General features: G+C 40.6%; 2 protein-coding genes across 7 annotated transcripts in view; both read right to left on the bottom strand.

Annotated features, from left to right (window-relative positions):
* Nucleotides 1–14,262, bottom strand: part of MYO3A (myosin IIIA) — a 246,280-nt gene that overhangs the window by 6,511 nt on the left and 225,507 nt on the right. For 3 of the 6 annotated variants that reach the window (XM_045061024.1, XM_023256453.2, XM_045061027.1), the window contains one exon: nt 7,880–7,986. The exons of 2 other annotated variants lie outside the window; for them this stretch is intronic. In XM_045061024.1, coding sequence (XP_044916959.1) covers nt 7,880–7,986 — 107 coding nt within the window. Of the gene's footprint in view, nt 1–697; nt 1,238–7,879; nt 7,987–14,262 lie in introns of all 6 variants that reach the window. One more of the 6 variants, XR_006600363.1, reaches the window with a different exon arrangement.
* On the bottom strand, nt 2,681–7,829 carry LOC102899465 (protein ARV1). The gene is given in 1 exon segment (XM_019834087.3): nt 2,681–7,829. A coding segment is annotated over 1 exon segment (783 nt). The 5' UTR covers nt 4,649–7,829; the 3' UTR covers nt 2,681–3,865.

Here is a 14,262-nt window from a genome sequence, read left to right as displayed (position 1 = left end):
TTTGGAAATAAGCAAATGGACACAATGTTTTAAAAATCTAATGAAATATAATTCACTCAAATTTTATTAATTATGTATTTGTGATTATGTTTTTACCGGATTGCAAATAACCTTTGCATTCCATGCCGAAAAGAGCTTACCACACAGTGACCAGTATACACAAGATTACCTAAGGTCCATCTACCTATAAATGGGAAAAATTATGCCAGAATTCCTGGAAAACCCATCTCTCCATCACAAATGCGCTGTGTTTTAGGCAAGCTGATTAGGTGGCTTTGACATCTTGCTTATACGTCATCTTTGTCTGCTGGCAAAGCAGGTGGGCGGACAGTGAAGGCAGGTGTAATAGTCCACAAAAGAATGGAAGTGTGACTTACTAAGAGCCCATTTACGGTATAAAAGTAACAGACTAGAGGATACGTATGTTCATTTGTAAAATGTTTTCATGGTTGAGAATTTATGTATCAAGGCAGAAATTAGAATATGTAGGTCTAGATTTAATTAGATACCTTTTAATCAATACTTCAATCTGAACACTAACAAAATGGTACCTTACATACAAAGCAATATCACCTTTTATATTGTAACATTAGTAATGCGTTTCACTGTCAGCTGTCTCAAGATATTTGAGCTCACCTATTACATGTTGCAAGAGCATATATGTCTTTTAGGCTGAGAGAACAAACAGGACACTCACCTTGAACAAGCTGAAGATACTGTAAGTGTGGAAACCCTAATGCAGATATCAAGTTGGCTGGCACCATAATAAAAATGGCAAGATAATAAAAATGGCAGCTGATAATGGTTTGTAAATATTGAGGGTTTTCTCCAGTATTTTTTAGGCACATTCATTTTTTCTCATGATTTAGCATTTGTAATACACTAAAATGTTGGATAAATCAAACAGTTCATGTTTCACTTATTCTTATTGGTTGGTATTTTAGTGGGTGGACGAGGTAGAAGGAATGCTTAAATGCATCAAGTCTGGGAGTGGACCATTCAAGAAGTAACCATGTTAAGGGGCAGGACATCAATTACATTCATGCCCTCCTTCCCATTTCCTATTACATTCCTGATCCAATGCCTTGGGCTGGGAGGTGCATACAAATAATTATATTACCACCATAGATACAATGGACCCCAGCAGTCTAGTCAATGATCCCTGGAACCCAGGTAGTATTTGTTGTGGTTGTTGTTGTTTTAATATGACAGAGGTCCTTCCTCCTTGATCTGTTATCTGAAAAAAAAAATGTCTCTTGTTCTCAGTAACAATTTTCTATAATCCAAAGTTATGCTTAAATGATTGGCACTATGTTGAGTGACAGAGGTCCCCTTTATACCACCACAAATCAAATAACGTTCTGCCCTTGAATTTGCAAGCTGGTAAGGACCATTTTTTATTCTGGACCAGCATTTCCCTCTGGGAAATGGTGTATATAATTTGGCTCCCAGTTACAGGAATTCTTAGAAGAGGAAATACAGTCTGGTCTTCTGCTTTATTTCACTCTTGCCTGTGCTAGAATATTCCAATGAAATATAATTCATTAATATATTTTCCCCCAAATTATTTAAGGTGGTTTATCATGGAAGCAATTACACAACTAAGGTGATAAAGTAGAAGTTGTAAATGAGGAACAAACAGGTCAAGAGTGTGTTAGGATGGGGCCTTACATTTGTCTTAGTGTCCTGGCAGCTGGTGCCAAAAGGGAGGCACGAAACTGTACCCTCAAGGGAGAGGACTGAATACTAATTTTACCACCTGGGACTTTGTATTAGTGGCGTTTATTGCTAAGACAAACAATGTTTTCAATTATAGTTTTTTAAAAATTTATTTTTATTTATTAATTTCAAGAGAGACAGAGACAGTGTGAACAGGGGAGGGGCCGAGAGACAGGGAGAGAGAGAGAATCCCAACCAGCCTCCATACTGTCAGTGTAGAGCCCGATGTAGGGCTCGAGCCCATGAAACCATGAGCTGAAACCAAGAGTCAGACGCTTAACGACTGAACCACCCAGGCACCCCTCGATTGTAGTTTTGAAATTATAAATCACTGACTTGAAATGAAAATAGAGAAGTAAATATCCTGTCAGTTTCTTATAGAACTGAAGAAGAGAGAGAGAGAGAAGGAGATAAAGATGGAACAAGGAGAAGATATTCTGGGGAGGGTATTTCTTGAGGACTTTGGAAGTCAGAGGTCTTCGCCCGCTGGACTCTGAAGAACCTGTTTCTCAGTTAGCTACACGACAGCCCCTCCCCCCCACTTGACGCAAAGAAATACGTTTATGACAGAACTTTAAAATTCAGGTCCGTATATCACTCGGTGATCAAAAAGAATGAAATCTTGCCATTTGCAACATGGATGGAACTAGAGTGATTTATGCTAAGCGAAACAAGTTAGAGAAAAATAAATATCATATGATTTCACTCATATGTGGAATTTGAGAAAACAGAGGAACAAAGGGGAAATGAAGGAAAATAAGATAAAAAGAGAGAAGGAAGCAAATCATAAGAGACTTTTAAATGTAGAGAACAAATTGAGGGTTGGTGGAGGGGAGGTGGGTAGGGGCTGGGCTAAATGAGTGATGGGCATTAAGGAGGGCACTTGCTGGGATGAGCACTGGGTATTGTGTGTAAGTGATGAATCATTGAACTCTACTCCTGAAATCATTATTATGCTGTATGTTAACTAACTTGGACTTAAATAAAATTTAAAAAAAAATAAAAAAAAGGAAGAAATAGAGTAAAATAAAATTCATATTTGCTACATTCTGATGGATACAATCTTACATTCCTTTTGGAAAAACACTAACACTTTATTTACTTAGGGGGACTCACAAGGATGAAGAAAGTAGCCAAAACATAGAAGGAAAAAAACCCCACACTGGAGTGGCCCAGTTACCTACTCCTACTATCTACCTATCAGTTTCGGAAAGGTCCTGGAGAAAAGAGTAAAACCAGAAGGACCTTTGATGGGACTGTGTTTAGTTACTCATTTTGTGAGGGAACTGTTGGCCCCGAGTCACTTTTTGTGATGGCTGCACAGCTCTGCGCGCTGGAGCAGGCACCGTGGGCGGAAACAGCAGGGCGTGTGTGCTCCGCCCAGGTCCTCCGGGCACGCTAGGCTCAGCTCATCCTGATTTTGGACACAGGATAGCAACATCTGGTAGATGTAAGAGATTAAGAGCATCAACTGGCAGAAGAGTGCTGGTGTTGATTTAAGGCAGAAAATGAAGCAGGGCCAGGAGAATGCAGAGAGATGGGGTGCTACCTCATAAATCTAAATAAATCCAAACGTTTTTGCTCCGTACATTGGCCTTGGGTCATCAAGAAAAGGTTTAACATGTGTAGTATAATAGAAATTTATTTCTATTTCTAAATTTCTAGGTTTCTGAAATAGAAATAATTTTAGAAAGAGTTTCATGAACGCCATTTGAAATTACAGAAAGTGGGTTTTTTTTTTGAAACATAGATCTTTTCATGTGCACGTTATGAATTCATGTTCCTTCTTCAATTCAAATGCTTACCTGAAGTTGTGTATAAATATAAATCTTCACTTGTTGCATACCTCATTCCCTACAGCAACATTCCCTGTGTCCTTGTGTATCTGTATGTGGTTTGGCTGTTTCTTACATGGTTGGGGGGGGGGTTGGGTGAGGTGTAGCAGTTTTAGGGGTTTTCAATGCCATAACCATTGCTTTCTTTTTCAGGAAGTGTACCCAAATCTTTGCTTCATTTTGTTCAACAGAAATGAGGAGCCTGGTTTGGATTTTAGGTCTTCTCTATTTTGGATGCAGTGGGTCATGCGGCAGATAATAAAGAGTACAAGTCTTCAAGTCTGGAGATTTATGGATGGCACAATCACTTCCTACACACCCATGGTGCTTTCCACCAGTAAGCCGCTCAGGATGGCCAAGGGGAGCTTTCATTTGATATTCAGGGTCAGTCTAACTGCCTGAAAATTTAATATTAGGACAAATATTTTAATGAGTCTGAGGCACAGGAGTGTGTGGTCATGTTCCCAAGTGACGGCTGCAATCAGCAAGAGTTTTCCATTGCTAGATGATAATCGTGCTTTCAGCAGCAACACGAAAATGAAGTTGGGGTTATTTGTTTTTTCACTGGCATCAGTTGGTCGTTGTACCCACAGGAAAGTAAAAATGCCAATAAAAAAGGCAATTTGTTCTAGTGAAACAATTGCAAACATTCTATGGAAATCCCGCTCCACGATGAAGTCGTCAGGATCAGTGTTCTGGTCTGAATCCTGAAGCGGCCACCACCTCAGGTACACTTCACAAAGCAAACAAAACATGCAGAGTTTTCCAGGTGTGTTTATTTTAGTCCTGAAAAGAATTCATCTGTAGGTCTGGGCTTTGCATAAAATGGCATTAGTCAAGATGATAACAGGATCATACTCAATGTATTTGCCTACAGGTGTCTGGTAGGATTCGCAGATGGCTATCTTCAGCACTCCGTGGTTATGGTCTCGGCACTACTCCTTGACCTCTTGGTTGCATTCAGTGCTCCTGTACTGGCAGGAGGCTGCGGCAGCAGGAGGAGTGGGCACCACCCCATCCACGTTCCCCTTGCCCGCCGCCACCCTTTCTGTGTTCTTGCCTGGCCATAGCCCACTCTGCCCACTGGTGCCCATTTCCACGCAACTACAGCCCAGCTAAAATTATAGACAGTGTTTTGATGGTTCAAGGGCATGGGCCCTATCACAGCTACAGATCCCACTATGTGTAATGACCCAAATTTGGATAAGGGCCAGATAAATAGGAACGCATGGTGTGCTGTCATTTATACTGATCTCCTGGTTTTTCATGTTTTATTTTTCACTGAAGCCACAGATTTCAAGACTTATGGCTATAAACAGAATTCCAGTCACTAGTAATTTGAGATCTATCAAACCCTTTATATTCATTTAAAAAAAGAATAGTACAAAAGTGAAGTAAACTTCTTGAGGGCAGGGACTCATTTGTGAGGCTCAGAATCTGTTGCATGATTCTCACTGAAAGGGTGGTTGTTAGCAATGGACATTTCACCTTATCTCAGCTCTTATAAATTCTCATATCGAGGATGGCGTCTGTTGTTGAAGCCCTCATGGTCAATTGTCATTTGAGATGTAGTTAATAAAGGTCACTGAGCATCATTTACCACTTATATTCAGGGTTAATAGGGAATGTCTAGTAATTTCTAATCTTGTTCTCTGCTCTTCTCTCTATTTAACTACATAAGCAAATGTCAGGCTATCTACTTCCTTCTGGGGGAGGGCAGTGTAGAAAAAAATCTGTAATCAAGATTTTTATCAAGTAACAGCCCAATGCAGCTATCTGGAATTTTCACTTCCTTAATTTACTTCTAATTGTATTTTACTCAAATTTCATTGCATTCATTTGTGCCACGAATACTTATTGCATGCATACTATGTGGCAGGCTAAATGTAAGGGCAAACTCCTTGACCTCATGGAAACCACATCAGTCACTCTTTGGTGGGATACAGCATGGTGACAGGGAAGTATGGGCCACTTAGGAAGGACACAGGAAAAGCTCCTTTGGGATTTGGGAGTATTAGGAAGGCTTCCTGAAGAAAAAGACATGTAGGCTGGGGACGTTTTGTCCCCAGAAAGTGAGAATAGAAAAAGAAGTGGGTTTTAGTCTGAGGACAGAGCATGTTCAGGGACAAATGCCTATGGACAACGTGAAGAACAGGTACAGGCTAACAGGAGGGAATGGCTGTAGTGGAGAGTAAGGAGGGGTGAATGAGTATAAGAAGGTACAGGAAGGTAAAGGAAAGGTAAGCAAGGCCCTGATATTGCCCAGCCCCTCTATCACAGGACACTAGGAAGTGATTACAAGGTTTTCCATCAGAGGGGTGGCATGATAAGATGCTAATTTCAAGAACACAACTCTAGCTACCATGTGAAAGATGCATGAATGAGAAGGGGAGCAAAACAAGAGAACAGTAAGAGGAAGGATGCAGAAATCTCAACTAGAAATGCTGGCCTGAGGAGGCTGTGGGCTGAGGATGTGGAGAAGAACAGAAATTCAAGAGATATGAGAGTAGATTCTTGGATATGCTAGATGAGAAAGGGGAGGAGTCAGGATAATATTCCCATTACTAGTTTATAAAAAGTCAGTCATTCATTCACAGAGACCATGTGCGGCACATTTATATTTATATGAAATGTTCAGAATAGGCAAATCTAACAGAGACATAAGGTAGATTAGTGGTTACTTGTGGCTGGAGGGTGTGGGTGGGGAATGACTGCTAATGGGCATGGGGTTTCTTTTTGGGGTGATGACAATGTTCTAAACTTGATTGTGGTGATGGTTGTACATCCCTGAATATAAGGACAACCATTTAGTTGTCTATTTTAGATAAGTGAATTGTATAGCATGTGACATATCTCAATAAAGCTGTGTGTGTCTGTGTGTGTGCGTGCACACATGCACATGCAGATGGACAGATGCCTATGTGCACCCATGTAGAGGATGTAAAACAAACATTAGCCAGTTTGACATTTGAGTGTGGAGCTAGAGAGAGAGATATAGCCAGAGATAGATTCAGGAATCAGTAGAACTGAGGTCATGAGATTGTCCAAAGGTAAAGAGAGGGGAAGAGAGCCCAAGATTGAACTCTAGGCAACACCAAGGTGGAGAGGAGCCTTCCAAAGACAATGGGGAGAAACCACCAGAGAGAAGGGAAGAGGAGGAGACCGTTTGACTTAGAAAGCAAGTGGGAGCTCCATCTTCTGCCCAGGAGCTGGGAAACTTAATTCCAATTGGTGGGAAACATTCTCTGGGTGCAGTGGGGGCACGGAGAACCGGTGCTCTCTCTCTGCGGCAGTGGGAGTGGAAAAGTGAATAAGTATTGCAGAAGGAAGGACCAGCAGGTGCAAAGTACTGAGGGGCATGAGAGAAAGGCACTCGCTGGCAGGGTTTTAGCAGTTAACTGTGGCTAAGTGGACATGGGGAGCCTGGAGAGGGGGCTGAAGAGTAGTCCTGGGTCCAAGGAGGAGGTCCTCCACAGCATCTGGACTTTGCACTGAAGGAACTGCCAAGCTATTAGAGGGATCATCAAGGGAGGAGCGCAATCACAAGACGGTTTAGAGAAACATTTTGATAGGGGCTGAAGAAGCTGAGCTTGGAAGCCTGAAATATTCTAGGTGGGGGATAATGATGGTCTAACGTAGAGTGCTGCCTATGAGATCAGAGGCAGGGCATGAATAGGAGTGAGCCTTGGTCGGTAGAAGCCATACTTTAGAGCAAAAGATTGGATGTCAGGAATGAGAGAGAGTGAAAGATCCAGGATGACTCCCATGTTCTTGGTCTGGGTCACCAATGGATGATGGTGGCATTTGCAGAGAGCAGGAACAGGAGAGGAAGGGCAGACTGGCAGGGGTGGGACCAGTGAGGCCTCATGTTACAGGGAGTGAGCAGGAGTTGTGCAGTCAGAAGACCTCGGTGTAGCTAAAGACCCCAATAGCTATGGAGTGCCTACCTGGGTAGTCCCGACCAATGAGATGGGGACACCACCTTAAGGGCTATTCATAGGATTAGATGTCACAGTGTATATGAACACCTCTAGTGCTAGAATTTAAAAGGTGCTCAAGTAAACGTCTCTTTCTTCCTCTTTTCCTTTCTTCTTCTTTCCCTAAAACTTGCCTTTTGACCCAAAGTCCCTCTCTGCAGAGCTCCTGTTCTGATGCACTTCTCTTTCTGGGTTGGTATTTGCATTTCAGCTCAATTAATTGGCCAGCAGAGAAGACTACTGGAGGACAGGGGGTTTACAGGACTGTAGGAGAGGCCTGTACCATGTGCAAGAGGGGCTTTAGTGGCTGCAATGGCTCCCATCTGATGGTAAGAGTGAGCCACTTACATGTAGTAGATAATAGTATGTGGAGTCCTCAGGGTTATTTAATGTTTTGGGTTTCCGGGGCCGTCTTGGGGGCCTCAATATTTTTGGCTCTTCTTCTTTAGAGATACCTACAAGAAAGGTGATCATAAACAAGTATTCAATTACAAAGACTATTATCAAGCAAGTTTTCCTTTTGAGGTAAATAAGAAATTACTTACACACAACTGGGGCTCAAGCTGGGAGAAAGAGGAAATACCTTTGTGCCCCCAACCAACCCTTATCATATTTCTTACCCTGTGTTCCTTCTGATTGTCTGGTGGTCTGGGGCTTTGAGGGGTAAGGGAAAGGAAAAAAGGGGAAGAAAAGAAATGCATGCCTTGGTAGTATGGAATAGTGTGCAGCAGTTCAGAGGATGAAGGGGAGAGGAGTCAGAGCTGCCAGAAAAATCTTTAAAAAGGAGTATTATGCCGGGGCGCCTGGGTGGCTCAGTTGGTTAAGCGTCCGACTTCGGCTCAGGTCATGATCTCTCGGTCTGTGAGTTCGAGCCCCGTGTTGGGGCTCTGTGCTGACAGCTCAGAGCCTGGAGCCCATTTCAGATTCTGTGTCTCCCTCTCTCTCTGCCCCTCCCCTGTTCGTGTTCTGTCTCTCTCTGTCTCAAAAATAAATAAACGTTAAAATGTAAAAAAAAAAAAAAAGGAGTATTATGCCAATTATTTAAAGAAGAGTTAATACCTATTTTTCTTAAACTATTCCAAAAAATAGAAAAGGAAGGAAAACCTCCAAATTCATTCTATGAGGCCAGCATTACCCTGATACCCAAACTAGATAAAGACATCACAAATGAAAAGAACTACAGGCCAATTATCTCTGATGAACACAGATGTAAAAATCCTCAACAAAATACTATCAGACTGAATCCAACAATACATTAAAAAAAATAATTCACCACGATCAACTGGGATTTATTCCTGGGCTGTAAGGGTGGTTCAATATTCATAAATCAATCGCTGTGATACGTCACATCAATAAAAGCAAGTATAAGAACCATATAATCATTTCAATAGATGCAGAAAGAGCATTTGACCAAGTACAGCATCGATTCATGATAAAAACTCTCAACTAAGTAGGTTTAGAGGGAGCATATTCTTAATGTAACAATGGTCATATATAAAAAATCCACAGCTAATATCATCCTCAATGGGGAAAAAGTGAGCTTTTCCTCTAAGATCAGGAACAAGACAAGGATGTCCATTCTCACCACTGCTGTTCAACATAGTACTGCAAGTCCTAGCCACAGCAACCAGACAACAAAAAGAAACAAAAGGCATCCAAACTGGCAAAAGAGAAGGAAAACTTTCACTACTTCCAGATGACAGGATACTCTCTGTACAAAACCTGAAAGACTCACCCAAAAAATGCTAGAACTGATAAACGAATTCAGTAAAGTTTCAGGATACAAATCAATGTACAGAAATCTGTTGCATTTCTATACACCAATGATGAAGCAGCAGAAAGAGAAATTAATAGAAATCAACCCCATTTACCACTGCACTAAAACTAATAAGATACCTAGGGATAAACCTAAACAAAGAGGTAAAAGACTTGTACTCTGAAAATTATAAAACAGTGATGAAAGAAACTGAGGAGAACACACAAAAAATGGAAATACATTCCATGCTCATGGATTAGAACAACAAATATTGTTAAAATGTCTACTATTGAAAGCAATCTACACATTTAATTCAATCTCTATCAAAATACCAATAGAATTTTTCACAGACCTAGAACAAATAATCCTAAAACTTGTATGGAACTACAAAAGACCCTGAATAGTCAAAGCAACCTTGAAAAAGAAAAGCAAAGTCAGAGGCATCACAATTATAGACTTCAAGTTATCTTACAAAGCTGTAGTAATCAAAACAGTATGGTACTGGCACAAAACCAGACACATAGATCAATGGAACCCAGAATTATAGGGTCATTTAATCTTTGACAAAGCAGGAAAGAGTACTCAATGGGAAAAAGATGGGAGAAGATATTTGCAAGTGACATATCTGATAAAGAGTTAGTATTCAAAATATATCTAAAACTCAACACCCCACAAATGAATAATCCAATTAAAAATGGGCAGAAGACATGAATAGACATTTTCCCTAAGAAGACATACAGACGGCCAACAGACACACGAAAAGATGCTCAACATCACTTACCATCGGGGAAATGCAAATCAAAACTACAATGAGATATCACCTCATACCTATCAGAATGGCTAAAATCAACAACACAAGAAACAGCAGGTGTTAACGAGCATGTGGAGAAAGGAGAAAAGAGAAAGGAGAACTTTCTTGCTCCGTTGGTGACAATGCAAACTGGTGTAGCTGCTCTGGAAAACAGTATAGCGTTCCCTCAGGAAGTTACAAATAGAACTACCCTACCATCCAGCAATTGCACTACTGGGTATTTACTGAAAGAATGCAAAAATACAAATTCAAAGGGACACATGCACCCCCTGATGCTTATAGCAGCATTATTTACAATAACCAAATTATGGAAACAACCAAGTGTACATTGATAGACAAATGGATAAAGATATCTTTCTATATCTATATCTAGATAGGTATAGATTTAATTGACTACTACTCAGCCATAAAAAGGAATGAAATCTTGCCATTTGCAATAATGAGTGGAACTAGAGAGTATTATGCTAAGCAAAATAAGTCATTCAGAGAAAGACAAATACCATATTATTTCACTTACATTGGAGTTTAAGAAACAAAACAAATGATAAAAGGAAAAAGGAGAGAGAGAGAGAAAGGCAAACCAAGAAATGGATTCTTAACTATACAGAACAAACTGATGGTTACCAGAGGGGAGGGTGGGAGGGGTGAAATAGGTGATGGGGATTAAGAAGTGCACTTGTGATGAGCACCAGGTGCTGTATGGAAGTGTTGAATCACTATATTGTACACCTGAAATTAATAGTACGCTGTATGGTAACTAACAGGAATTTAAATAAAAACTTTAAAAAAGGGCATTATAGAATGCCCAATAGAATCTTGCTGTCATTCTCCCAACCACCAGCCTTACACAGTGACCCATCCGTCTAAGCACTGCACATTCTCCACTTCAAGGACCATCTCCTATGTTACGCCCAAACAAGAATACAGCTCATTTTCAGGCTTGACTCCCTTATTAATGTAGAACCTCAAACTATTCGAATTTTCAGACCTAACTTTAAAAACCTTTACCAAGAAAGAATAAAGTTTGTTGTCTTTTTCTACTCTGTCAGTATAGCCAAATTCTCAAAGCCGTAGCAACATCATCAGAGCTTCTGACGATCTGTATACTTGGCTTCACATTTATAGAGCTAATGAGCCTCTCCTGAAGTATTTCTGTCTGTTTTGACCACTGCATCCCCTGATTGCACTTGTGCAGAAATGTCCGTTCAACGGATATGTCAGAATCAGGGTGGGAGTAGAGTATGGGTGCTTATTGGAGAATGACTTATATTCAACATACACCTGAGCATACATTTCTTAGCTGGACTTAAAAGCAGTTATAGATCATTATTTCGTATAATACAGGGGCAGGAATGATTCCTAATCTAGATGTAGAAACACAGAGAAACTGAATTTCTCCAAACTATGCTAACCAAATCAAGTCAAACAGAATCAAATCAATGAATATCTATACTATGTGTTAACAACCGTGACTGGCAGTGCCGATCAGTTTTAACCGGGATAGAGACTCACACAGATGTCTACCTTCCTAGTCTCATGCCCAATGTACTAGGTGAACCTACAGCATTCATATTCTCACATAATCCAGCTCATTCATTTCAAGATCTATAGGAAATTGCTGGATGACACAGATCAGCTAGCTGTGAGTATTTCAGAGAGGTGTAATGCATGGAGCAATCAGAGAAACATGAAATGTTACATATGACAACCAGACGTTCCTGTTCTCTTTCAAATAAGACAAAACAACACGAAATCTTTGTTAATGAGACCATGCTAATAGAGATTAGTAATAGACTAGAAGAGTGAAACCATTCTCCAACCAAACTCTGCACATTATTTCTGCATCACCTTCTGTTCTCTCTTTCCCTTCTTCTTCACAGGAATAGACAGAGGAGGTGGAGGGAATCCAAATATCTGGGCCCTGTCTGATCCTGTCCTAGACTGTCCCAGGCACAAGGAAAGACAGTAAAAGCTGGATTCTTGCCACCACTTCAAGTGATGGTCTTTTTATTTTTTTCTTTCTCTTTGCTAATCATCTCTCTCAGTGCTGATTATTAAAAAGCTTCCATGGCTCTTGCAAAGTCTTACCATTTTAAAATGTATTGGTGATATCCACTTATATTGTTCATTTGAGTCTGAATGGCAAAAAACATAAAAATATAGTATGGAGTTATTATGTTTTTAGAAGCATGAAACTGATCTGTGACTACATTTTAACTTGACTTTAATGTTATTTAGAGTCCGAATTGAAATATCAGAGGATTACTATTGTAACAGAAATTAATCAAACGGAAGGTGGCAAAGAATCTGAATAAGTGCCAGGGGAGTGGAAAACAAAACAGATTCTGGGAATAAACAGAGTCTTGCTCTTAGCTCCATTGTCTCACCAAATGTTCCCCATTCAATCTGATTTCTATTACCAAAACTATTGAAACTGCCTTCTAGAAAGTCAAGGGTGACCATTCTATTGACAAATACAAAGGCCCTTTATCTGTCCCTCTACGGCTGACTTCTTCATTATTTAACATTATTGACCATCCCTGGCCTTCATGGCTGATGATGAGGTTTCTGAAGAGGACACCCCTTCTCTTATTTACCACTGTATTCCTGGCACACGAGGAAGTGCTCGACAGATAGGTCCTTAAGAAAATTTTGCTGGATGAGTAAATAATCGCTTTTCCTCCTAGACTGAATCACTCCCCTCTTTGTTTCTTGAATTTCCCACAGGGTACTCAATACTGATGACGGTCTGATACCCAGCTAATGTTGGGTGTTCTCACCCTGTCAGAGCTCCTGCCCAATTTCTCATCTCCTATTCAGTACTTCCATCTCAAACTCTCAGGCTCAAATGAACCGGTGGTCACTTTTCTTCTCCATCTAGGATTCTGTATACCACAAGCTTAATGGCCTGGCACCATCGTTTCTGCAGCTCTCCCCCAACCCCAGCAAATACTGACACCACCTTTGCCTTATCCCTCTTGTTCCTTTCCTATAAACAGACCATCATCAATCAACTTCTGTCATTTTTTTGATACATTTTTTGACATGTCTAATATTCACCCACAATTTCTTCTTGTCTACCATTGCTACCACTCTGGGCTAAGCTTCTCATTTAATAATTGTGGCAGAGTCTTAATCTGTTCTCCATGCCTCATCTCACAAATGAAGACCAGACTTCTCTTCCTTAAATATCATGTTAATTACGAAGTTTCATTTCCCAGAAATTTATGATGCTTTTTTTGCTCCTTTGATTAAGGCTAAACTTCTCCTAGATCCAGATTACTTACAATCTCAGCAGTTCCGATTTTATCACCCGCTTCTCCCCAGCACGAACTATCTCCTCTGGTCGACTTACCTCACTGGAACCTGACACACCGTGTTTATAGCTATCACTCTGCTTATTTTAATCTTCTCATAGAAAAGCTTTCCACAGCCTCACTGAAATCTGAAGTGTGCTTCCAGTGCCTGTCTCCAGTGCCAGCTCTTCCAAGAAGCTCTCACTTACCGTCCAGTGATTCCCCCTCTCAGGGAATACCAATAGTACTTACAGGCTGTATAGATCGTTTGGAATGCCCCCTCAAAATTCATATGTTGAAGATGTAACCCCCAGTACTTCAGAGTATGGCTGCATTTAGAGAAAAGGTCTCTGAAGGGATGTGACAAGGGTGGGCCCTAATCCAATATGACCGCGTCCTTGTAAGAGGAGGTTACGACACAGACTCACAACCGAAGGAAGACCATGTAAGATATGGAGAAGACAACCATCCAGAAACCAATGAGAGTGGCCTCAGAAGAAACCCATCTTGTCAACACATTGATCTTGGATTTCTTGTCTCCAGAACTATGAGGAAATAAATTTGTTGTTTAAGCCACCCAGTCTGTGGAATGCTGTTATGCAGCCCTAAGCAAAACATAAAATATCACTATTTTTACCTGTGGTTTTTTCTTTCTTTTTTTTTATAGTGGGGCCATAGGTTTTTGGGTGGTGGAGATCATGACTTAGGTTTTGATGTCTTCCTGCCTTTCATGGTTGTTCTGCAAGTGGTAGGTATTTGGAGATGCTAAGAGGTTAGATGGATTCCATTCTACCTTATTAGAGACACAGTGGAAATTGAATTTTGTTAACTGGATCACCATTGACACTGTTCAGAAAAATAATTCCTG

The sequence above is a fragment of the Felis catus genome, chromosome B4, assembly GCF_018350175.1.
Source record: "Felis catus isolate Fca126 chromosome B4, F.catus_Fca126_mat1.0, whole genome shotgun sequence".
Lineage (NCBI taxonomy): Eukaryota > Metazoa > Chordata > Mammalia > Carnivora > Felidae > Felis > Felis catus.
This window is presented reverse-complemented; position numbering and strand designations above follow the sequence as displayed.